Raw genomic sequence first — 27,257 nt, 5'->3', positions numbered from 1 at the left:
TTTTGTTCCGAATTGTTGATTGGTTTAATAATAACTACATACTTTTTTATCTGTAAAATTTATGTTCTATGATGTCCACAATCATTTTTAGCACAACTACAACCATATTCACAACTATTACAGTGTTTGATAGAACAATCATCCCGTTGTACTAGGTTACAAGCAGTATGGTGGTTACGAGCGTGTGTTAATGATTCTCGTCTAAAAATCGAAGTTTGTACGATATCGGTGATTGTCGGTTCACGGTCTGCCATGGTACGCTTGGTCTTTTAAAAGAAGGTATATTCATCCCAAAATATTCACCAACACCATTTGCTATTTCAAGATTTCTTAAATATATTTTCCATCTTGGAGGAGGTGTCACTTGTTTCACCTTACAATTTTTCATTTTCACCAAACCGATTCGCGGAACCTTTCGTCTATCCAATCTGAAATCTTTAATATTCAAATCCGTGTGTCGCTCTTTTTTTGAACCGAACTTTTCGGGGTTGTCGTATTCAATTGATTTGTTTTGTATTTTTTTCGGATATTCTTTTTGTTGGCCCAAACGATACGGTTCATTAGTACTAACCAATGATTTTGTCCTTCCGCACTCAACGTCTGTTTGTCTATTATCGTCTTTGTCTATGGATTTAATTTTGAAATGTGTATTACTAGGTTTGATGAAATCAGTTTTTATTTCTCCTTTGTGGAGAAATTCCAGGACATCTTCAAGGCTTCCTTTTTGACAGTCATCTTTTAATTTCTGGAGACTTGTTGCTATCTTAAATGCAGTATATTTGTCGACATCTGACAAAACCTCTAAACTAAATTGGCCCTCGTTTTCCGAAAACAATAGTACATCAAAATTGTGATGAACAGAATCATTATCTATTATAATTTGTTTCATCGCAATAGGAGGATCAGACCGATGTGATTTCGAGCTGGAGAGAATACATGTATCTCTTTCTTGACATGAATCGCCAGAAATGTTTGTAAGTGTAAAAGATTTGAATGCTGAAATTTGTTGGCTAAAATCAAATTTCTTTGTACTTTGCACATTGAATTCAACATTTAGTCCACATTGGGAAAATAGCTCCTGAAAAGGAAAGCATTGGCTATTGAAAAAAGATAATTGATCATACAAAATCAGAACATTAAAACAAAAACAAAACACTAAAGAGTTATAAAAGGTACCAGGATTATAATTTTATACTCCAGACGTACGTTTCGTCTACATAAGACTCATCAGTGATGCTTAGATCAAAACATAGTCATAAAACCAAACAAGTACAAAGTTGAAGAGCATTGCGGATCTTGATTTCAAAAAAGTTGCGCCAAATACGTCTAAGGTAATATATGCCTTGGATACGAAAATCCTTAGTTTTTCGCTAATTTCATAGTGTTGTTAACAGGCAATTTATAAAAAAAAAAGAACATATGATTGATATCCATGTCAACACCGAAGTTGGCTAGTGATACCCTCAGGAACGAAACGTCCACCAGCAGTGGCATCGACCCGGTGGTGAAAATAGTTCTCTACACATTTCTCATCAGTGATGCTCAGATCAAAACACATGCAAATTTGAAGAGCATAAATGATCCTGAATTCCAAAAAGTTGTGCCGAAAACTGTTAAGGTAATCTATGCCCGGGATATGAAAATCCTTAGTTTTTCGCAAAATGTATAGTTTTGTAGAAGTGCTGACTACTGGGCCGGTGATACCCTCAGGAACGAATTGTCCACCAGCAGTGGCATCGACCCGATCGTGCAAATAGTTATCAAAGGTACCAGGATTATAATTTTATACGCCAGACGTGCGTTTTGTCTACATAAGAATCCTCAGTTACTTGTATGCTCAGATCAAAGTAGTCATAAAATCAAACACGTACAAAGGTGAAAATCATTGAGGATCCTATATTCCAAAACGTTGTGCCAAATACGGCTAAGATTATCTATGACTGAGATATTAAAATGCTTAGTTTTTCGCAAATTTTATAGTGTTGAAAACAGGAAATTTAAAAACATGACCATATAATTGATATTCATGTCAACAACGAGGTGCTAACTACTGGGCAGGTGATCACCTCAGAGACGAAACGTCCACTAGCAGTGGCATCGACCCAGATCGACAATTATAAAGAGGTTCCCCTCATTCGATCGACCGATTGACAGAGATCAATATTAAATTTCCGGGACATTTTGAAATGTTAATAGCTTGAATAATGTAAACAAATAATTTAGCGATTTTCGCGAGTAGAAAGATAACGCGAATATAAATCAGAATGACAAAAATAAGTACACTTTCTGTCGATGTATTCTGAATAATATGAACAAGCTTGGCTTTTTACTCACATTTCCACTGTTAGAATTTACTTAAGAGTTCATTTGTTTTATAATAATAATTTTAATGTACAAATTTAGGATTTGAATTTGTAGACAATGTCTATAAAACAGATGTCTTAATGCGGGTGATGCAATTGTGTGTAGATTGTTTTTGTTTTGTTTTTTTATGTAATTTCTAGAAATCTTACCTCATGTTCAGAACAACCTACAATGTAGTGAAAGAGGGTATAATATGAGACATAAAACCATGAGATATTGAACATGATTTTTATAAGACATTTTTAGGCTGCAGTTTTCGGTAAAGTTTGTCAGGAATAAAACATACAGAGAAGAATAGAAAATAGGATGCATACTATTTTTCTTTCATTTAAATATATATAGGTGTATTCTACTATTTGTCCATCGCTAAACACTTTCTGTTTTGTATAATAAATTCAATCTTCTTATAGATTAAAACTTTAAACCGAATAAGAAATATTTCCAAAATGATTGCTAATCAATGTAAACAACATCATTTGTTTTATATGTCTATACAAACCTTTAAAAGACAAAACGAAGTTATCTATCATAGTAGGTATAGGAAACGACTTTGATGTCTTGAATTGGTGATATATTATATGTATTTTTCGAATAGAAGGATACTAGTTGCTCTTGGCAATTTACAATCCGGTAATTGGTCGCTTTTATTCCAAGAAGAATGATAAAGAATGAAATTGTGGTTACCACAAGTGGAACTAATCCGTTGTCATCTTTGACACAAATATTGCATTCTCAAACATATCAGGACGCCGATCATTCAAACTTGGTAGAATCTCTTGAACGTCATAATTGAGACCGTTGTAATGATAATAGCTTGAAACCTCTTCATATAAAAATAACTAAAGAATTTTCTATGAAATTCTATGAGTTCGGTTCAATTAATTGAGAAGAAGACATTTAACACGCGGAACTAAGTTTTAACAAATGTAATGTTTCATACTTGAAGATTTATCCATGAAGACTCTGATTTCATGTTGTTTTTCTTTTTAAAAGATCAAGCTTACGATAGGTTTCATAGTTGGAATATACCGATAGATTTATTTTAATTCTAATAATTCTGATTCTGTACTCCCAACACAAAGTGATAAGATAGTGTGATTATTTTTAAATTGTATTTAAATTCACCTTCAACCATTAAAAGTGCTGTCCTGGTTTTGTTAATTACAAATATGCTGGTATGTTCATGATCAATTGTATTAATGTTACTGCTACTTAGGTGATAACCTTGTTCCTTTTGTTCTTCTATATGCCTATCAAAACTTATGTCTTTGGCATCTTTATTCAACTTCACTTCCAAACCGTTTTCCGTTGCTTCACATTTAAATCGAGCTATTTCTCCCTTTTTGCAAGTAATATAGTTGAGCATCATTGTTGAATAATCTGTGTGCAAAATCAATAAATTAAAAATAAAAATACATATTATATTATTTTTCTTAATCTTCCTGAATTTCTTATTAATAAGGAAAACATAAACAAAATTGTGCAAGGTAAGATTAACAAGTAAGTTTTATAAAAATACAATCATTATACACATGTACTTTGTATAGCCTACAAAGATGTTTGATAATCTATTCGGTAAGATTAAAGTGTCCATTTCGTGATATGATCATCCTTTATCATCTAGATAATCATTTTTTAAATTTATTGCAGTTGAACAATTACTGGCGTCACTATAAGGTTTTATTTTGAAAACACATATAGTGTGTTCTGGAATGAAAATGCAGTCTACCGTTAAAGACAAACAAAAAAGATCCGAAAGTTAGTTTTCAATGGCAGACAAGAATCTTCTCAATTAATGCAATATTTCAGATATGATAATGATCACTCAATATTTACGTTAGGTCCGTATCGTTTTGTCTAGCAAATTGAAAGAAGATCCATCTTGTATGCCTTTGGCTAGTTTAAAGCAATGTTTGTTTTCATCAGGATACACCATTGCAAATTTTACTTGAAATGGATTTTATTATTAATTTTAACTGTAAACAAATTGAAGATGAAATTCATTTCTTTTTATATTGTGATAGAAACCACAATAATAGAAACGTTTATTTTGATTTTTTGATGAATGAGAATATCCTATTTATTAATTTAAATGACATAGATAAAATAACATATATACACTCAACCAAATTTCACACATTAGGTAAATAAGCTAGGATCCTTTTTAAAACAGTCTAGTGAACTAAAGACAGGGGACTCTTAAAATATTTACTTTTATTGTGTATATTAATGATCTTGTTGTTATTTTTTTTTTTTTTTTGTTATGTTGTGTCACATTCTAAAATATGTAGTTTTATGGCAATACATATTTGAATTAATTTTAGGGGTGGTTCGGTCTTATAACTCTTCTAAATGTTCGGTTCTTATAGATTCAAATATTAGACTTTGAGCGTTTCTAATAATGGTCAATCCAGAAAACCGTATCGGACGCATGGGGTTCTTAAAATGCTGTTTTCATTTCTATTTTTTTCTGTAATTTGGGTCTCTTTCGTTCAGATTATCATCGAGTACAAATGTTGTTTCTTTGTTACCAAAGTAGTATTTCTCAAATCGATTGCCAACTTATATTTAAACTATATTACCCTCAATCTTGAGAAAAGCTGTCCTGGTCCTACCATTTACACTTATGGTGTATCGTCCATTATCCATTGTATCAACATTGTTTATAGTCAGTTGATAAATTTGTCCCTTTTGTTCAACTATACATTGATCAGGGTTTATGTTTTTATCATCCTTAAACCACTTCACTTCCATACCGTGTTTCATTGCTTCACATTCGAATCGAACTGTGTCTCCCTTTTTGCAGGTAATGTCTTTGGGTCTCCCTTTAAAATAATCTGTGAATCAAATCAAATGAGTAAACACTTGCAGGAAAATAAAATTACAAATTAATTTTTATTAGCGTTCTCGATTTTTTTAATGATAATATGTAATCTTGGTGGAGGTGTCTAAACACAGCACAAACAAAACTTTCCAAAAGACCAAAGACCAAGAAAGTGAAAAAGTATATTTTTTACAAAACGCATTTGACTAGCAGGTCGAACAACGGATGTTCTTAAACCCTGCTTACTGCCATTGGCGATTGCCAAAAATAAAAAGAACCAGATAACAGGATAAAGCAAGCACAGCATCACAGATGTACATATGTATGGCTGTTACGGTTCACATCCCATGGACATATTCATGTTGTAGGTTATGTTCAAAAACAAATGTGTTGATTTCGCTGTGTGAAAATTTAGAAAAAAGAACTAATTCATAGTACATAAATGTGGTGCCTTTTTGATTCAAAATAAGAAATAATTAATGCATAAAGGATTGAAATATTAACCATGTTAACTGAAACTGAATCAAATTTCGCTAAATTCAAAGAATGATTTAGGTAAATCAACGTCATGTAAAAACATCACGTCATACGAAGAAAAACTCTAAAGCGGAAGGTTATTTCGTTAGTTATCAGCTACCAATTTGAATAAGTTTTTATTAGAATCGAAGTACTGCGTTTTTCGCAAATTTATAAATGCCTACAACTAAACATGACACTAGCTCCGTAGTTACTAATTGTTTGATGGTAAAAGCCAACGAATGAAAAAAAGAAAAATGGAAAATTTTGAGATGAGAACACTGATTAAAAGCATTTTTTTCATGAGTATTTTTTTCTCTCAATTATACACACCTTTCACGTGTAAAATGGCATTACTTGTTTTCCCATTCACATTAATGCAGTAGTGTCCACTATCGCTAGGTTTCACATTCTGAATTTTAAGCTTGTGGACATAATTCATGTGTTCTAAAATGCATCTACTATTACATATCACGTCATTATTTTTACTCCATTTTGCTGGTGAAGCCGGTTCTATTGATTTACAGCTGAATTTGATATTATCACCTTCGTGACAAATAATATCTTTGAGAGGCTTAGTAAAGAAATCTGTAATTATATTATAATTGCACAAACTATTCAATTACAAAAATTATAAATGTAGGTAGTACATTGTTTCTTTGGTATACATATACAATAAATAAAGAGGATGACTTTTGACCATTGTAGTGAATAGGATTTGTTTTTGTAAAAACACTTTATTGTACCCATTTAAGTAATCTTAATTGCAAAATAACCACATTTAAGACAAATGATGTCTCTGGTCATTCAGATGTAAGTACTTGAAACTCGAAAATCATAAAGAAACATGGGAAAAAGGAAATAGTACACAATGGCTGGAAATATAGCAAAACTAGGACAAAGAATCATATCATTAAGATTGATATGGTTTGCATAACGAAAAATTATTATAAAACAATGCATCAACATGACCGGAAAACAAATCAGTCCAACATAATGTTATTTGCTTGTAATTATTTAATTCATATATTTCTTTTATTTCTTCCGAATACAATATTTGATGGATTATAAGTTTATCTTTCCTGCTAAAACGATAAACATTTAAATATACCAGATAATAGTAGTAATTATCTTGGTCTAATCAGGGGTTAACTGAATTTCACATGGTGTGGAAAATTCACATACCCTGGGGCGCACCAGTGTAATGAATTTATTTCTGATGTGGCGTACCTTTAGTCATTTTTATACTGGGATGCCATAATTGAAAAATGCTAATGAAAATATCTAATTACAATATTTTTTAACACCGAGTTGTTACATTGTTACATCAATTGAACCTTTATTAAAATATAAATAATATAATGAAAACTTGTGTATAAAATATCGCAGTTTATTTAACTAGTAAGTTTTGCCAATTTAAAAAATAAATCAATACTTGTGAAATTTGTACAAAATATGAAATTAATATCATCTTAAAGTTCTGTATTTGTAATTGAAATTGAAGGCACCAGTGTAAAACATATATTTGTCATTTCCTATCGTTAAATATCCATTTTTAGGTGGTGACGTTCCCTTGTCACCATCTTACGGTGTTTATATATCTCAACTTGTACGATTCGCTCGTGTATGTAACAATGTTTTAGATTTTAACGAGAGAAATTTATGTATTACTGAAAAATTATTACGCCAAGGTTTTCGATATCACAAACTAGTCAAAACATTTACTAAATTTTATCATCGGTATAAGGACATCATTCGTAAATATAGCTCAACATGCAGACGTCTTATACGTTCAAGTATTTCACATCCAATTTTTTATGGAAATATTCTTTATAAAGCACAAAGGTGTCAGTATTCACCTCAAAAACTAACAAAATCTTTGAATAGACTTATTAAGAAGGGATATAGTTACGATACTGTTGTCAGGCCATTAAAGATTGCATATGTTGGCGTTAATATTGATTCACTTATAGGGTCTTTGCATCGGAACACATTTATTCAAAAACCAGTTGTTGGCATGACACGGGTTATGTTCTTCTCATATATGTTATGATGGTATGATACTAAACCCCTAACGGGAAGGATTGTGCCTGATGTTCATATGATGAAATCATAATCTTTCAGTCAATTTAATTGAAGTCTGGAGCTGGCATGTCAGTTAACTGCTAGTAGTCTGTTGTTATTTATGTATTATTGTCATTTTATTAATTTTCTTTGGTTACATCTTCTGACATCAGACTCGGACTTCTCTTGAACTGAATTTTAATGTGCGTATTGTTATGCGTTTACTTTTCTACATTGGCTAGAGATATAGGGGGAGGGTTGAGATCTCACAAATATGTTAACCCCGCCACATGTTTGCGCCTGTCCAAAGTCAGGAGCCTCTGGCCTTTGTTAGTCTTGTATTATTTTAATTTTAGTTTCTTGTGTACAATTTGGAAATTAGTATTGCGTTCATTATCACTGAACTAGTATATATTTGTTTAGGGGCCAGCCGAACGACGCCTCCGGTTGCGGGAATTTCTCGCTACATTGAAGACATGTTGGTAACCTTCTGCTGTTGTTTTTTTCTATGGTCGGGTTGTTGTCTCTTTGGCACATTCCCCATTTCCATTCTCAATTTTATTATTACCAAAAAGAAATGTATTAAGGGAATATCCATTTAAACATGTTAAACATTATCACACAAAAAATAATATTTATAAAACCACTGAAAATTAATAACATTTACAAAATGTGTTGAGTCTTTCGCATTTTTCAAAAAGGCTCAATCTAAAAGACATTCCGTATACACGAGGAGTTACATGACCAAATCTGTCTAAAACGAAGGGCCAAAACAAAATCTTTACTATACGATCAGTTCCAATTCATTTGTTATAATTACGTCATGAAGGTTCTCGTACAAATAAAAAGAATACAAAAACTAACAAAACGAGAACTGTCACTTTCAAGGTTCATTTAAGTTCGTGTAATATGTAATAGAAGACCAACAAAAAGTATGCTGTCAAAACGGTAAAAAGTATCTGTTCATCGTTGGTTTGTTGTTGTTTCAAATTTAGGCTGTGTAAAATTGTTCTTATATAATACGACATTTTAGGTCTAAAGCATAATACCAAAGTACGGAACAACACAAACCTCCTCCAAAACGGGGATGATATCATGCTCTTCGGGCTTATTAGGTTTATAATTACTCTTTAGAAATGTCTCAATTTCAAATATAGTCAGGAAACTTGATAAACTAGTTTTGTGTGTTCCTTACGACTATTTTACTATATTACCTTTCACGGTTACACGTGCCGTCCGTTTTCTGCCAGTTACATTTACTGAGTACCATCCACTGTCCATCTTATTAACATTTTGTATAGCCAATTGGTATTGGTTTCTGTTCTGTTGTATGGAGAACTTTCCGTTAGTAACATCTATATCTATACCCTCTTTGTACCATTTTACTGGACTGCTTATCTCTCTTGTTTCACATGTGAGATAGACAGTTTCTCCCCCCTCACGAGTAATATTCCTAGGATTTTTAATAAAGTATCCTGCAATATGTTAATTCATTATCAATCATAAACGCATTTTATCGACTGGCTTTTTTTCTTATGGGATATTCTGAGTTATAGAGTACACATTTTAACCTCACAGGCATACCTCATAAATATTCACCAGTGCTCCTTTTTCGTTAGTAATGTATTAGTTTTTCAGTTATAACACCAAGCCTTAGATTAGTAAGATCTAGAATCTTGAGAGAACCTACTTGAAATTTGTTAGCATGCACTTTAACAAAAAATAAACATTCTGTAAGATAACACTTTAATTCGGAGGAATATTTAAGTATAGATGTTATAGGAAAAGTGAATGAATGATATTTTTTATGCAATGCATAACAGGAGACGCGTACCCAGACGCCGCAACATGTCCTGCTCATTTCAGAGTTTGTAAGATTAATTAAATTTGTTTTATTACCTGCCTTTTCTATTATTAATCAATAATTAAAATTTGAACATTGATCTTTTATGTGGCAGGTTGGAAGGTTCAGTCTCAAATAAGGCGGTGTACACTTTGCATGAGGAAATAGATACATGGAAATCTGATAACCGTCGTTTTCGAACCTTCAAGATTGAGGCAGAAAACCTGGCTGTGTTGGAGTGTATTCTAATTGTGTTTTTCTGTAATTCAGTTTATTTACTCATTTAACTCTTTACTGGTATTACACATAATAAAAGTATAATGAAATTCATTGGTCAGCATGAAAGCTATAATACAGATATTCTCATATTCAACGGTCATCAACGAAGACTAATTATCAGACTGTCGTTTTTTACACGATCCCTTATATTGAACCAAGAATTATCACCAAACTACCAAAGTAAAATTGCACTAACGTTTCAGTTTATATTAACATTCAGTAGACAGGTATGACATCATCTATATTAAATGAATCTATGCATTTGTTTTTTCCGAGTTTACCGAATGAATTAAGAGAACCTAAACAAAATTAAATTTGACCAGTTTTCACATTGAATACGGTGACTCAAAACATCTTGAATATCGATATTGATCCTAAGGCAGTACGTTTTACGGAAGCCATCATGATATAAATAAAATGATGTAGTCGACCATTTTACATGATCTTTGTCACAGATCACCTCGGATATTTTCCTTTTTTCCTCTCCTATTACATCATAGAATCAACGAATTTCGAGTTACATTTCATAATATTTAAGCACAATTAAAACATGTAAAATTGGCTTATTCAATTGACATACCTTTCTTCTGCAAAATACCTGATGAATACTGCGGCAGAGACTACCTCTCTGTCAATACTAAATTACTTTTAGGTAGCAATAAACAGTTAGGAAAAAATATTGAAATGTGCCCTCATAGATTTTACCATCCCCTCTTCATTGCTTTCTTGCAATATTAAGGTTGCTGTGTGATCCGAATCTTCCAGTATAAAAAATGGAAAAAAAATATAATTTCTTTTTGGTGTATCAATATCAACAATCTGCATTTATTTGCTATAAAATATTGCAAAAAGGGGGAAACAGATGTCACACATTTCTCCTAGATTTGGCTAAAAGTAGCCATCCAATCACTTAAAGTAATACCGTTTCTGAAACTGTTTGTATTTATCTTTCCTTTCAGTAAATCCAATGAAAATCATGTCAATTTTTTTAAATTGCGTCAAAAACTTCGTGTTGAAAAAAGTGTTTGTAAACATTATATCAATTTCTGGACCGATGGCCAGTCTAGCTATGAAAACACGGAGAGTCAAACATAAAGAGGCCCATAAAACATGTAAAACATAATCTTAATGTTCTTATAAACCATCTTTCAGGGCCAAAATAGTACTTAGCTGTCTAAAAATGAATTTTATTTCACAATAACTTTTATATTTGAAAAATCCATTGGGGTCAAAATGCGAAACCAAACTGCTAACTGTGTATTGCTACCTTAGCAAAGAAAATTTGTATCGTAGAAAAATGGTAAAGTAAAGACTTGATTTAAACATTGGTGTGACGATTATAAACAATCAAATACATCTAAACATTGATATAGTGAGATTCGCAACCTGTCCCAAAAGAACTTCCTTAACATTGACAAATATAACGAAATAAAGCAAAACATTGATCAGAGATAAACTAAACGAAGAACAGAAAAAAGTGCCACACAAGAGAGGAGCAAACTATATTTATTGTGGAATTATTCGTAGGATACCAATTTTCGGGGGTTTCGGTGTTACAGTTGAACCACAAATTCAATGTTCAACGAATATCAATTTTCCTAATAAAGTCTTTTTTACATAAATAAGGCCGTTAATTTTTTCCTTTGAATTGATTTACATTGTCTTATCGGGGCTTTTTATAGCTGACTATGCGGTATGGGCTTTGCTCATTGTTGAAGGCCGTACGGTGACCTATAGTTGTTAATGTCTGTGTCATTTTGGTCTTTTGTGGATAGTTGTCTCATTGGCAATCATACCACATCTTTTTTATATTATCTGCAAACTTTGGCAAAACCACAAAATTAAATATCCACCAAAATGCATGTTTCCTAATTCCACGAAAATTGGTACCATCGAAAATAAGTTTATCCACAGTAGATCACAGTATATACGTTATCATTCCAAGAAATGACGCATGAATAGGTAACATTACATATGCATACACTTTTTTCTTCTAACCATTATCATTTGATTGTGTTCATGTGATGACGTGATTATTTAAATTTATAGGTTGCGAAGATCTTTTGCTGTCTGGTAAACTTTTGAATTGACAATTTTTATTAAAAAAAATCTGTTGTTCGATTTTATATGTTCTAGTCTATTCGCCTCTAAATTATGAGTAGGTGTATCACATATGTGTTACTCGGGGTACGCAGGAATTCTCTTTGTGTGTGTATAAAGGTCAAAGGTACCAGTATTACAATTGTGTACGCCAGACGCGCGTTTCGTCTTCATTAGACTCATCAGTGACGCTCATATCAAAATATTTGTAAAGCCAAACGAGTACAAAGTTGAAGAGCATTGAGGATCCAAATTCTAAAAAGTTGTGCCAAATACGGCTAAGGGAATCTATGCCTGGGATTAGAAAATCCTTAGTTTTTTGAAAAAATCAAAGTTTTGTAAACAGGAAATTATAGGTAAATAACTTAACATATTTGAGGAGAACTGAAAACAAATTTCAATAAACGAACTATTGGAAAGCAAGACACAAATTAACATATATCACATACTAGTATATATCTATAGATAAACATGTTGTAAGATATAAATTATTCTGAAAATTAATTGCAGCTTGTTCGGATTTAAACGAAAGCCGGAAGTGGCTTTTTTTGTACTTTTGTTTTTAAATTATGTTGTTTCTACAGTATAATCTGTTAAAATGATATAGGTAATATTAGTTACATAGTGTGCAAGTGACCTAATACGGTATATATGGGGTTAGTAAATTCCATATGGGATGAGAGCGAAGCTCCCATAAATACCATATTAGGTCACTAGCACACTATGTAACGAATTTAACTTAACATGTGAAATTTAGACTAGTGACCTTTCAAAATGAGGAAGTTTCAATACTGTTAGCATTAAGAGACTACTTCCATTAATCTTACAAAACAGATACCAATAATAACAACTTGTTTGGTTTAAATGTGATTTATGAATTTATTTCAATCTTAATCATCACTTTCTTCGTCTATTGAATCCTACACGATTTTTCTCTCAGTACCATTTTGTTTTTATAAAGCGAAATAACACCGGTACCACTACTAACCGTGTATGAAATAAGCCCCGCCTCCCTACTACCTTACAAGGAATATAAAGGGACGTAACACCACTATTAACAGTGTATGAGATAAACCCCGCCTCCCTTCTAACCTAATATGAAATATACACGGGGGCGCTTTTAACCAATCACATTCCTAGAAATGTATAGGAGGTACGATAAGTATACATACCTTCAACAAGAAGCGATGATTTTGTCACATGGTTATGAACATTGAAAGAATACTCTCCACTGTCAACTATAGATGTGTCATTTAGAACCAGAATGTTGATCTTCCCTGACTTTGTAATATCAAACTTTTTAGAACTGATAACTTTTTCATCATCTTTGTACCATGTTCCCACATCGTCTTGACAACTGACCTCACAATGAAATTGCGCGCTACATCCTTCTCTCACGGTTTTACTCTCCAACTGTCTCAGAAAGTATTCTACAATAGATTGTTTCACTTAGCTTCCTTACGTTAACCAGCAGTATCATACTAAAGTTAAAACCTACGTTAACAGTTTTTATTAATGTTGATTCGCACAAAATTTGGACATTTAGTTTTAAAACAGTGCTTCTCAAAACGTTTTTTTAAAGGTGCAATTTAAAAAGACCTTGCATAACACTTATCAATGCATTTATTTTAGTTTTCATATATATAAAAGTACTCTTTCGTTGCCAACGATGACTCACTGTTGCTTACAGCAACGTCATTTTGACACTCGTTGATAGTTCCTCCTAGGGAATCATGCAACATCTCAAATTATTTATGCTGCATGTCATTCCTAAAATCATGTAGAGTGTTTATGTTTGCGAAAAAGAATGGAAATAAGGCAAATCACACTTTTTAATCAGTTCAGATCCATGGTTTTTTTTTTATCTTTTCTGAAATTAAAATACTGATTTCAAAGGGTCATCACTAATTGAGAAACAACAATGCTGACAACAATTGACAAAATATTTGCTATCAATGTTATCAATTTTCAATTCTATGTGAAATTAACCTCTTGATAATTAAACAAGTCTAAAAAAAATCTGACAAAATCAAGTATTTCAATTCTGCTAAGATCATGTCATGCATAAATATAATATGTAAACATTACCTCTCAATGCACTATGACTTTCTATACATGTTTTTGCCAAATGTTCTTTTATTCCTATTCTTTTTCTCAGTGATTTTAATTACTTTAGAGTAATATTTGATCATTTACATAGCCATGCTCTGTATTACAGGAATACTTACTGCTAACAATCAGAGAACACTTCCTTGTGCAGTTTTTTACTCTTACAGTTATTTCTTCACTATCTTCAGTACTAACATTTTTTATTTCCAACACTGTTTTTCTATTCTGAGATCGCACATGATACTTGTCGGATGTCGAGATCTCCAAACTGCCATGAAACCATACTATAGGTTCCTTTGTGGTATGAAGTTCACATAAAAAAGTGACATTCTCTCCTTCTGTACAGGAAATGCTATTTGGATCTGTCATAAAACATGCTGAAAATGAATAATAAAGCAAAGTAAAGAGTTTTCGATATTTTTGAAATTTCGTAATTCAGTCAAACTTCAGTGTGACTACTTTTAATATAGTCGTTATGAAAGCTTATATACCTACATGGAGTTATTTCTTTTAGAACGATAGGTCATTCTTTCGAATAATCAACCCGGACATTAATTTCCTTGATAAAAATGAAAACAATAATATACTCAAACTCAATACCATTGTCCTACATTAGTTATCTATAACATTGAATTATTTGACTCGTTGTTTTTACCCCATGACGGCTATCAAATTGGACCTCGTTATTTTAGTATTATATATTTATACCTTTTACTCTTTGAAATGATCAACTGATCAAATATTATTAAATTCTATAGACAAACAACAATATACCTCAAAATAAAGTCAGGGAATATAGAATTACATCCTTATTCTCTGCTTGAATTTTGTTTTTAGTACCGTTGAAAAACAACTATCCTAAATAGTTTATTCGTTAATTTTCTTTTTAAATCTGCGTTTCCTTTATAAAGATGTTTTTTTTTAAAAAGAAATGAAAAACATACCACCCCCTTTCGTAATAAATTAATTACAAAGTGACTTGTATTTTTATACACCATAATCAGGCGGTAACGATTTATATATTTTTTATTGTGTATCGATTATAATTTCTAAAGTTTATATCTAGATTCATCAGTGAGTTTTATTTCACATTATTAATAAACCGTACGGCGTATTAAAACCTGAACACATCATAACAGAATATCCAATTTTAGTGTGGCTGGTAAAACGGGATGCAAATTCTGAAAATCTTTGCAGAAAATAGTAGTTTATTGGCGGTATATAAGTCAGTTAATGCACATTTTAAGGTTTTTCTTGTCGTAGAACACTCCTTAGGGTGTCAGGATTGACCAAAGAACGACCTATCTACGGTCGGTCTTTCATTTGATCAATAACGACATCCCTCGGTGTGTTCTATGACAAGAATATTCTTAAAAACTGTTTTTTTAGATGAATTTTTGAAGACAATAAAATGTGACGGTATTGAAGAATTTCTAATTTGATTCAACTGGATAAATGCAGATGATTTTTAAATTCTTTTTCGATATTTAAGTAATGTTACTGCACGTTTGTTGTACTTTTCTTAAAATCGCAATACAATACCCAACCATAGAGCCTTAGGCCGCTAATAGGTATTCAACACTGCTACATCCACAAACGATACAGAGAGTCCAAATCTCACCCCTAATCATAGGATCTGGTGCAAAAAGGACCTTATTTGGCCTAAAATTAGAAATGTTACACGAAGCTTTATAGTGGTGTAGCTTAATATTCATTTACTCACAAAATTACAGCTATAAAATCTTAACCCATCCTAAACGTTTGTGAAAATTAAATATCAGATTTCAGTTCATTTATAAATGATATATAAACGAACATATACAGAACATACATGCATATATGCTTATAATGGGTCGTGCCTCAGGTTGAGAACCAAGACGCACCTATACGTATTGTTTTTTTTTTTGCTTAATAAATCAAATTGCTTTGTAAAATATAGTGTTAACACCAAAAACAGACCATAACACATATTCTCTGTGTTATAGATTGCATACAGATGGACAGAAATTTGATTAAAAGACTTTGTCATATTACTCATGTCAAACGGGACACATAATGCAAAATTTCAAGGTAAATATAATTCACCAATGTCAATGTTATCCTATTGATATGAACAGTCGAAATCTATTGCTTAATCAAGGAAAAGAAAAACCGAATTTCAGCATTTTTCGATCATTCACACCTGTTTCTATTTTTAATTTAACTCTACGATAAAAAAAAAACCAAAATGTTTTAAGTTAAAGGATATAAGACATCTTTTTGACCAAAAACTAATAGTTTATCTTTTGGTTATGATTGTATGTTGGTGCAAGTACAAAATGTAATTGTGGATCTTGAAATATATATATTAGTCAATTAAATCTAAAATATTCTCATGATGAATTTGTGTATGTGCCCCGAACAACACTAATTTAAAAGACAGATATCTACACTGGGTAATGACCTGATAATGAAAAAAAAATGTCCAGTTAATCAAGTTATAAATTCCTTTTGCATTATGAGTCAGCTGCTTGGTCACTTAAATGTATAAAACAAAACAACTGGTCGGTGATAATTTGTGTCGGAGATAATAATGATTGTATGGTAATAATTTTGTGTTTGCTGATTAAAACTACAACGCCCGTAGTCGGTAAGAAATATCCCTACAAACAGCTCTAAAAAGACCATATTTTGTACATGACCCAGTAAGGTCAAGAGAAGATTTAAGTTGAAAAGCCTGTTAAAATTAAGTATTCAATTAATAGGTAGAAAAAGTCTAGAATTTTCAGATAGGAATAAATTTAGATACATGTAGATACTTATTAATAACGTCCTTAAATTTGACAGCAATAAATCAAGCTACCAAATGACCTGGTATTTTGTTAAATCAATATATAATTGATACAGCTGTAGAGATTAATCAAAATCCAATATGATTTAGAAAAATTATACAAACTCTTAACTTATCTGAATTAAGACCGAACTTGAAAGTATAGCTTTCTTTACCTATTGGTAAAATACGTTAATTCGATAGCGATAAACTGAACTATCACATCATATGGAATTTTTAATATCAATATATAATGGACATATCTGTTAAGTTTTCCAATAATGCAAGATGATTTGAAAAATGCTGAAGACATTTTCAAAGGTGCCTTTTTGAATTTAGTCAGAACTGACTAGCTTTTTTCACCTATTAATTGAATACTTAAATAGGACAGCAATGAACCAAACTTACAAATAACTTGTCATTTTGTTAGATCACTACATAATTGAGATATATGGGGTGATTCAGACCCGTCGAGGCTAAGTATTTATGTCACGACTGGTCGAGACAGGTCACGACTAGTCAAGACCGGTCGAGACTGGTCGAGCATTTGTACAATTAAGTACTGTCGAGATTATGTCGAGTATTGTGAAGTAAATTATGTGTTCGATTTAACTGGTCAAGCACAAAATGTGATATTTTTAGACTCTGGGAAGTTTGTATTGTATCCTTTTATAAATATGCCAAACAGTTGGACGGCAAACGATTTAATGGCTTCTAAGGTCAAGACATTGGTCACGTGATAAAAGGTCAGAGTTTACGATTTTTTGGTAAACGTGCATGCCTCGTGGTTTTTGGACTCGTATTGACTTATTTGTACTCGTACATTAATAAAAACCAAATTTGCGTAGGTCAACGGAAAATCCTTAATAATTCTTAAATAGGTTTGGTAACGTGTTGAGGGGTATAAAATATGAAGTAAAACCATTTTTTGGTTCTTTATATACTCTAACAGATCAGAAAAACCCCGGATACGCAATTGTGTCAGCTTATTCGTGGCGAAGCGGAGATCAAAGGGAGATACATCGGTACGCGCATCGTTGGATATTGCAAGTTCACAACAGTAAATTCGAGTAAAATTAATGATTGCAGATATATTTCGACGATTTCTTAAATAATATTTAAATATTCCATGTTCCTCTACTGTTGTAACATTAAAATAGTCATGGAAAGGTTGAATATGACATTTTGTTCAAGTACTTACAGGTTATTGAACACTTCCAAAGAAGAAAATTATACATTTAACTGATTTTTCTCTGAAACTTGGACTTATTGTACATGTTGTATATTCTCAAACACCTTTTGGTAGATAGAAGGATACAAGAAGGGTTTATCAGTAACCTGTGTTACAATAGAATTGAACTTTTCATTACATTAAAACAAAAATATGGAAAAAAAGGAAATATGGTCTTCAAAATTGTGAACATTACCATTGAATGAAAATAAAATTAATTTGCAGTGGACAGAAGTACATGTACAATTTTTGTTGTTTTATTATACCTGCTTTAAGATACAGTGGTGGATCCCAGGGGGTCTGGATATTGGAACCTCCTCTTTTTATGGAATATTAATGCATTTGAATGGGATCATATAGTTGGAACCCTCCTTTTAATCCTTGGTTGAGAATACCACCACCCATGTTTAAAATTGTCTGGATTCACCCTGAGATAAGAAACTATATAAGATGTACAAGTTCTATAGCTTGTCTTAATCAAGAGAAAAAAATCTGAACACCCAACGAACCAGAAAGGGATTTAAAACATAATAATCAACACAACATGCACAAAGATAACTGAAAAAAAGCTGTCACATTGCAATCTGATATCATGCAGATCTCATAATTCCTATTATTTGTATTATTTCAAGTTTTGCTTTATTTTTTTTCCTTCTTACATTTGAATTCAAAAGTCCTACAACCAACTGTTGAGTCCTTTCAATTAAGTTATTGATTGAATAATAAGCTAAGCTGACCATTAAATAAAGTTTGAAAATGCTTTGTTGAATTAAAATAGTGGTATTATGTCATAAAATATACTGAATCAACTTCAAATTTAATCCACATTCATATTTTCCTGCCCTAAAATGCATAGTCAATTGAACTAAAAAAACACAAACCTGAGATTACTACAATGTATAACATAGAGATTGGTCACTTCCCATGTTATAGTGGTCAAAAACAAAACTGACTTAAATACAGTATGTTAAGATTTTTTTTTTAAAAAGGACAACAATGAGATATTTATTATTCTGATATCTCATAGTATCACATCAGAATGTCAGTTCTTAGAATTGAGATAATCAATTTAATCACATTAATACTTTTATAAAAAAAAATCTCATGATATTATCTGGATTTACAATCATCATGATCATTGACTAAGCTTGTCAACATCTCATGACACTTACTTGAAATGCTTTTAAAAGTTAACCTGTCAGTACTAAAATAAAGAGATGTGGTATAAGATAAGATATGTTATTTCAATTAAAGAGCCCATGAAGAGCAAAGTAATGTATTGCAATGATTTTTATAATTGACACAATAATGTTGATATATAGATTTTAAACCACAGCCAGATCAGAGCCACACATATATTAGAAAAAGGGCATAACAATTATATATTCTACATGTATTAACAGGCAAATATATTCAAAGTCTTAATTAAAACATTATCTGCACTTTATTGATAGTTTTCTGAGCTCAAAACATTTATTTTAAATTGCAACACTTTTCAATACCTCTAGGTTTACTTGAATAAAAAGCCAATTATATTTGGCACTAGTGCTTAACTTTTCAAAATTTTTACAACTTATTATTGTATTATCATTAAATTCTTTTCTTAAAAAGTTATAAAGGGGAAACTGACATTTAAATATGGTATAATTGCCAATGAGATAACAGTCTAGAAACTTATCACCAGAGTCCAAGTGTCTGTTAGCAGTGACAGTTAAATTACAAGTCCCTTTACATACATCAACAATGAATAAATTCCATTGTTTTCAGGCAAATGAGGAATATAAGAGTAACAATAGCTTTTGTCTTACTACATGTACAAGAGAATAATAGAAATGATAATATAAATAAGGAAATATCAGAGACAAAAAAGACAGGACTAAGCCACTGGACTATATGTGAAGTATTCCCTTACTAATCCTTATAGGAGCTGCTGTATACTTAGAAAAAATGATGTTGAGGACTTGGCCCCCTTCAATTAGCATTTTAGACATTAGATTATTGTCAATTGCAATCTGCTCTATTTGTTCCAACCTATAATGAGTATCAAAATTTATACCTAGGGTGGAAATTAAACCCATGTATGTTCATTTATTCTATTGTTCTTTGTGTACATAAAATGTACAGTACATGTATATGAAATATATCAAATGCAAAAAAAATGCTGTAATGTAAATATGGTAATTTGTAAACATCATTACACCCTCATTATTTAAAGTCCTAGTAAAGGAAGTCATTGCACCTAGCTGGACGTGTTTCTTAGGCAAGATGTATTATATAACTATTGAAAGTATAACACGATAAGGGACGACATCAAAAGATCAATGTAAGATAAAAAAACTTTATTCAAATGGTTTGGGGGTGGGGGTTGAACTGCTGCAATATTTGGTTATCCGACATTGATTTTTACATATATCCATATGGGTCAATCAAATTTCCCCAAATTAAGTTAATAGGGGGTAAGGGGGTCAGTGAAAAAACTATTTGAATTAAGTTTTTTATCCTTCATTGAACTTTTGATGTCGTCCCTAAAGGTTGTAAGTATATAGTAACATCAACGTGCAATTAAGGTAAACAAACTATCAAACATAAACAATCTACCACGTGTTTGTCTGCTGTGCTTGAATTCAAAACGACCCATGAGGCTTATTTACACGAATTTTTGCTAAAACAGACAGTTAAATACGTCTGTTTAATTTATGAGGTCTGTTAAGAATGGATTTGCTGTTATGACTTGTGAATTGCATGGAAATTTAATGAAGAAAACATTGATTTTTACCGTAACTTTTGAATACACAACATTCCCAAGGTATCCCCACAAAACACATGGCTACTTTGTAACGATGGCTGGTAACGTGTAGCCACTTTCTAACGGTAAATGTAATTGGATGATCTTCAAAGATCAATAATAAAATTGCTACATAATGATCGGATACGAAATTTTGCCAGATTATAAATAGACGAAAAAATGTAAACATTGAAATCCGCCATTTTGACGTAGGAAACAAACTAATTTTCAATCTTGGATTAAAGGACATTGCGCACATTGCCAGCGTATCATGCATAACCAGTCATCTACAAATATATCTTTCAATTGTTTTTTACACTTACTTTTCTATGTTTTAGTTAATTTAATGTTTTAATTTACTACAGAACGGGACATCGTTCTCAAAGATGCCGTAGAAAAAAAATATAGGGGGCGCTGTTTGTTGGCGTAAACATTTCACATACGGGTCCTTTTTGTGTCGACAAGTTGACCTTTATCTGTCAGATTCAGGCGTTTGCCGTCCAACTGAAATTTGCAATTGATTATCTGCGAAATAAATTGAGCAGTCCGTGAAGTATATTAAAGTTGACAGTTATCATGGCGAACTAAATCCATCATTGAAGTAAAACTTACTATCTAATGTTCTCTTCGTCAATAAGAGTCAACCAAGAAATGTGTGAATAAAAGTTATATCCTTTCATTTTGTGATTAGCTGTAACCTAAAGGAGACAACCTTATCTAAGATTTCTACAGAACGTGCGATATTCCATCTTACCGAGAGGTGTGCAGTGTTAGTAATGATATAAAAACTATGGAATCGTCCTGTTCATTTTGTGTAGGTCATGTCTTCAAATTAAGTTATTTTTTATGTGTGTTTATATAGTTTATGTGTGTGTTTGTGTTGATTAATTTCATTATTGCATTTTTGTCGAATAACATTAATTTTGTTTTGTTTATTCAATTTATCTAAATTATGTGTGTATAACATTGTCCACTTGACAATGCCAAAAAATAATACGTCGTTTAAAAGATATTTAAGGATAATATAGTCTTTAACTTCTGAATATTTCTGAGCTGCTCTTTTACGACATTTGTGTGTTTTTTCACTTATTAATAAAATGTTTTCCATGAAAAAAAACAACATTGAAAAAAATATGTTTATGCGTCCGAAGTGCTTTTCTGGATTTTAAATGTATTATATGGTGTTAATATTTAGAGCAATTATCTGTCTGTCAAAATACAATTTCCAAGTAGGGATCTCAAACATTCAAGGTGAATAAAATTAATTATTATAAAGAGCTCTATTTACGTAGTTCACCTTTGTAATAGCTACCATTTTCATTAAGAAAAATCAAAATGAGAAGACATTTTAGTGATGTATACATTTGACAGACATTTTGCCACATTTCACAAGGATGAGTTCATGACTTTCAGAAAAATATTTAGGTCATCAACATACCTTATCATGGTTATCAAATGTTGTCATCAACGTTTTAAGAATGTAGTTTTTAATAAATGATGTGATATGATAACCACGTTTTACTATGCATGACCAAAACCAGTGCATGCTGTTTTCTTATCATTCCAATAACTAGATGCAAATCTTAGATGCAAATCTTGCTTCTTGATATTTTACAAAATTAGTAGGCGATTATCTTTTCCTTTTTGTTTCCAAATATTACGAGTAGACAAGTGATATAGTTTTGCTAGTAATAAATGGATCATAAATCATATTCCAGTTAAGGCTTCTTAAGCTAGAATAAAAAGAAAAGACAAAACAACAAACAACGTATTGTTTGTACCATTTTCTTGTCATCTTCTCTCTGGAATATATCGAGAACAGTAAAACAATGGTTTGTAAAAGAGTTTATAAAAGATTAGAAAAAAGTAAGCATAAGAACAAAAAAATGTTAATAAAAAAGAAAATTCAATAAAAAATAATCAAACCATTTGCAGTTTATGCCATGATTTGACAGTCACACAAAATAAAAACACCAAGAAAACGAGAATATGAGAAAATCCAATTTTACCTTTAACATTTAGTGATGCTTCTCTTATTCTACCGTTGACATCAACAGTAAAGCAACCATTATCGCAGTGATTAACATCCAATATTGTCAATTGATGAGTTTTCCCCATCTGTTTTATGTTATATCTGTTGTGTTTAACATTGATACCGTCTTTTTTACATTGTGCTACTGTATCACTTTCTTTAACCTCACATACAAAAGTTACAGTGTCTCCTTCAGAGCAGTTTTTATTCCTAAGAGTTCTAGTAAAATACGCTGTAAAAAATCTAAAATATTAACACTTAAGATAAAACCCCGAATATTGATCTAATTTTTTGGAATGAAATACGGTTTGCAGCTGGATTAAACAAATCAATTTCTTTGACTTTAAATATTTGTTTTGGGTTTATGTTCATCACGGTAACATACATGTAATGTCTTGTAGTTTTGACTTGGTTAAGTTTCTGACTAAATGATAACCAATATGCACGAAATCTTTAGCTTTAAAAACGACTACCAAGACCATTCGGGTATTTTTTATGAAGTTTTAATCGTTTAGCTTTTTAAATAAAAATTGAAAGTAGCTTTTTGACACTTTTTACTACGGAAATATGATCTTTTAGTCTGCAAAAATTAGTATTGTTTCTACTTCAATATGCACCATTTATAGACCTAATAAATAGACATTTCTTTTAGTAGTTTATGATAATTTGCCAAACTTTGTTGAATATCAAAACAAAATTACAACATATCAAGGATAAAAAAAAATTACGTAATTTTATTTCCTGGCATTTACCTTTTACATCCAAAAACGCTTTAGTTTTAATATTATTTACTTCACAACTATATACTCCCGTGTCCTGTAGACTTGTTGCATAAATTTGCAGCCGACGTTTTCTGCCGATGTTTTGTATATTCATATCTGGATATTCATGAAGTTCAGTACCGTCCTTATACCATTTTCCTTCAAGTTTACTCTTAGTTACTTCACATTCAAATTGAACATCGTGTCCTTCAAGAACTTCTTCATCCCGTAATAGCCTCAAAAAAGTGACTGTACGAAAAAAAAAGGGACAAAATTGAAATAATTTTATACGTATTTTCATTTTCTTAGTTTTAAGAATTATCCTTCAAATCATACAGAAGTCTGGTATTTGATGACATTATTTGTCTGAGTAGTAGCAAATAGCAAACAGAGTTGAGAAATTATTTGTAAATGTAAATTTTTAATCCGCAATCTAGTTCAACGTGTTAACATTATCTTGACATGACATGAAGGAGTAAGACTAGTTAAAGATGTCCGTTTAGCATGAAAATTACGGCATGAACAATTGAAATTTAACTAATATAGAGGCTAATTTGCGCACTCGAAACAAATCAGTCTAAGAAAACCTGACAACGCAATTACAAAGTTCGACAAAAAGACGAAATGATAACCACAAATCTAAAAAATATTTTATATCCAATTAAAGATTGAACAATACTAACCATCCCAAAAAATAGGATAATTTTAGGTAGTCCGTAAGGGTTAAGAATTTCTGATCCACACGTATCAACCGTCATGTTGTACAAATGCAATGATAAGACTTATTTGGTAGTGTCACAGTCGATAATGTTATATTCATAAACAATTATTGTAAAAAGTCAAACAAGACATAAACGTGTGTTTAAAATCTTATAAAATAGGAGAAACAGTAATTTGAAATCATCAGATAGTAATTTTCAAAGTAGGTAATCGTATATATTCGCAAAGAAGGAGATATGATTAGAGCTAATAGTCGACCCCAGCAATTGCAAAACTAATAAAACCATTAATTTTTTAACAAATTTACCAGTAAATAAAAGCAAGATGATGCAGTGTAGAAGTGTCACTTATCATATTACTCTGAAGTTATAAATATGCTGAAATTGAAATTTGTGAACTAAAATGGTCATTTTACGCATAGTTTTTACACAAAATCAGGTATAAGTCATATTAGCAGATGTCTTACTTAAAGAAAAAAAAATCTAAACAATAACATTTTCATGAAAAATGTTTTACATCTTTTTTTGTATAGCCCTTTGACATCTTATGCTCATAAAAATTAAATAATAATACAGCAAAATGATACTTAGGTGATGATTTTTGCAGTTTTGAATTAAATTCATGAAACTTGAAGCATCATTAAAAATATATAAGACAAAAGTCAAATATGAAAAAAAAACCCGATATCTGTCAGGCTAACGTCTCATGAACGTGTTAGGGATAATATTTGGTTGATTTTGAATTGTCGATTTCATGAGGTAAATTAAATGGCCTTTTGCTATCTCCGTCTTTATTTTCTATAATGAGGTGAACTAACTTATTTTAAATGTATAAAATAACATGAACTGTCGTCTGTACGGAAGATATCAATTGTAACATTCATCTAAAAATACTACAACCTTGTGTGAGTTTACATAAATGCTTCATTGATCTCGTAAAAAGCTAATTAAATGAACAATGGTACTTTTTTGACACACGGAAATATTTAGTTGGATTTGTAAATCTATGTTTCCGGTTATTTAAAAATTTCATGTAAAATTACGATTTTTTTTCAAATAAGCTTTGTCATCATGTTATTAAAATTCCTATGACGAATTAATAACATATTTTTATCATATATGATGGAGTCAATAAAATTCTAGAGAATGATATGAATAAACTGATCATAAAGACCAGGAATATTTTTTAGGCAGATGCGCATTAATCTACACATCTATGACGCTCGTTTTATATTAAGTAATGAGGACATGAATACACCTTTTCCTTAACTACAGTACATTATGAAAAATTATGAGAAAGAACTGTCGATAATGTTCGTTATCAAAAGTAATGAATTTAGATACCGTATTACACTTCTGTGAAACAATAATCTCGTTTTTTTCTATTTCTACAAGTTGTCAATCGCAAACGTAATAATATATTACACCACAATATGCACCTACATGTATCTGACTTTCTAAAACTCACACGTTATACTTTGCGAAATTGATCAATCTTTTTAATCATTAATAAATAAGTGACAACTTTTTTTTATATTCAATAGTCAAATCTTAATCTGAATTTAGTTTGCGGACAAACATTTTGTACTGTTTAACGATACTTTTTAAAACTTACGTGTAGGAACTTTGAACGCCATGTTTTGTTTTATGATTTCTGAAATAGCTTATGGCTAATTTTAAAATAGGGATTTCCAACTTCTTTTTATTGTTGATTTTTTAGTAATCAAAAGTACTTTAATTTAAAGAGATACTAATTATTTACTTGTTTTTTTTTTAAAGTAGCATTTTAGTTCACTTCTTATAATAACTTCTTAAAACTCACTTATCATGCTTATAATGTTTTCACTTTTCCTATTCATTATGCCAGCATATATATGTGTGTACAATGTATATACGTGCTACATTTTAATTACATGCGTCATATTTATTTTCTTACAGAGAAATTTCTCATGAAATTACAGAATCATGCGATTTTGTTGTTGTTTCTTACTATAATGTACTTCTTGTTATAGTTTAAGCCTCATTGCTGACGTCCTGAACAATTCCATAAAGTTCTTGTGCAGTATAAGTGGGACTGTTTATGATTATTAATATTTTTAGTAGTAGAATTAGTATACAGTATTTATATATAGATAAAAATTAGAATGGAAATGGGGAGTATGTCAAAGAGACAACAATCCGACCATAGAAGAAACAACAGCAGAAGGTCACCAACAGGTCTTCAATGTAGCGAGAAATTCCCGCACCCAGAGGCGTCCTTCAACTGGCCCCTAAACAAATATATACTAGTTCAGTGATAATTAACGCCATACTTATTTCCAAATTGTACACAAGGCCAGAGGCTCCTGACTTGGGACAGGCGCTAAAATGCGGCGGGGTTAATCATGTTTATGAGATCTCAAACCTCACCCTATACATCTAGCCAATGTAGAAAGGTAAACACATAACAATATGCACATTTAAAATTTAGTTCAAGAGAAGTCCGAGTCTGATGTCAGAAGATGTAACCAAAGAAAATAAACAAAATGACAATAATACATAAATAACAACAGACTACTAGCAGTTAACTGACTTGCCAGCTCCAGACTTCAATTAAACTGATTGAAAGATTATGATTTCATCATAAGAATATCAGGAACAGTCCTTCCCGTTAGGGGTTTCGTATTATACCATCATAACATATATGAAAAGAACATAACCCGTGTCATGCCAACAACTGGTTTTTGAATAAATGTGTTTAGCTCCGATGCAAAGACCCTCTAAGTGATTCAATATTACGCCAAAATATGCAATCTTTAATGACCTGACAACAGTATCGTAA

General features: G+C 31.2%; 1 protein-coding gene across 4 annotated transcripts; it reads right to left on the bottom strand.

Annotated features, from left to right (window-relative positions):
• Positions 1 to 26,098, bottom strand: LOC139492511 (obscurin-like protein 1). 4 transcript variants are annotated; one of them, XM_071280682.1, is made up of 11 exons: positions 26,052 to 26,098; positions 23,709 to 23,966; positions 22,934 to 23,199; positions 14,219 to 14,476; positions 13,163 to 13,420; positions 8,983 to 9,243; positions 6,038 to 6,292; positions 4,947 to 5,201; positions 3,490 to 3,744; positions 2,514 to 2,530; positions 1 to 1,078 (listed from the first exon to the last, which is right to left on the bottom strand). In XM_071280682.1, the coding sequence occupies exons 3-11, from the start codon at positions 23,040 to 23,042 to the stop codon at positions 188 to 190; spliced, it is 2,559 nt and encodes an 852-aa protein (XP_071136783.1). In that variant the 5' UTR covers positions 23,043 to 23,199; positions 23,709 to 23,966; positions 26,052 to 26,098; the 3' UTR covers positions 1 to 187. The 4 variants fall into 4 exon arrangements, with proteins under 4 accessions (XP_071136783.1, XP_071136781.1, XP_071136782.1 ...); XM_071280680.1 differs by having other exon boundaries at positions 22,934 to 23,188; positions 26,052 to 26,086; XM_071280681.1 differs by having other exon boundaries at positions 6,062 to 6,292; positions 22,934 to 23,188; positions 26,052 to 26,086.
• Between the last annotated feature and the right edge of the window lie 1,159 nt (positions 26,099 to 27,257).

This window comes from Mytilus edulis, chromosome 10 (genome assembly GCF_963676685.1).
Source record: "Mytilus edulis chromosome 10, xbMytEdul2.2, whole genome shotgun sequence".
Classification (NCBI taxonomy): Eukaryota; Metazoa; Mollusca; class Bivalvia; order Mytilida; family Mytilidae; genus Mytilus; species Mytilus edulis.
Note: the sequence above shows the minus strand (reverse complement) of the source record. Positions and strands in the feature narration are given on the sequence as shown.

Bases quoted from the DNA above. Each gene is read 5' to 3' on its own strand.
- LOC139492511 (XM_071280680.1), bottom strand. From the start codon at position 26,073: ATGGCGTTCAAAGTTCCTACAC. The intron at 23,189-23,708 runs GTAAATGCCAGG...GATTTTTTACAG, and splicing joins AGCGTTTTTGGATGTAAAAG to CGTATTTTACTAGAACTCTT. The intron at 9,244-13,162 runs GTATGTATACTT...AACATATTGCAG, and splicing joins ATCATCGCTTCTTGTTGAAG to GATACTTTATTAAAAATCCT.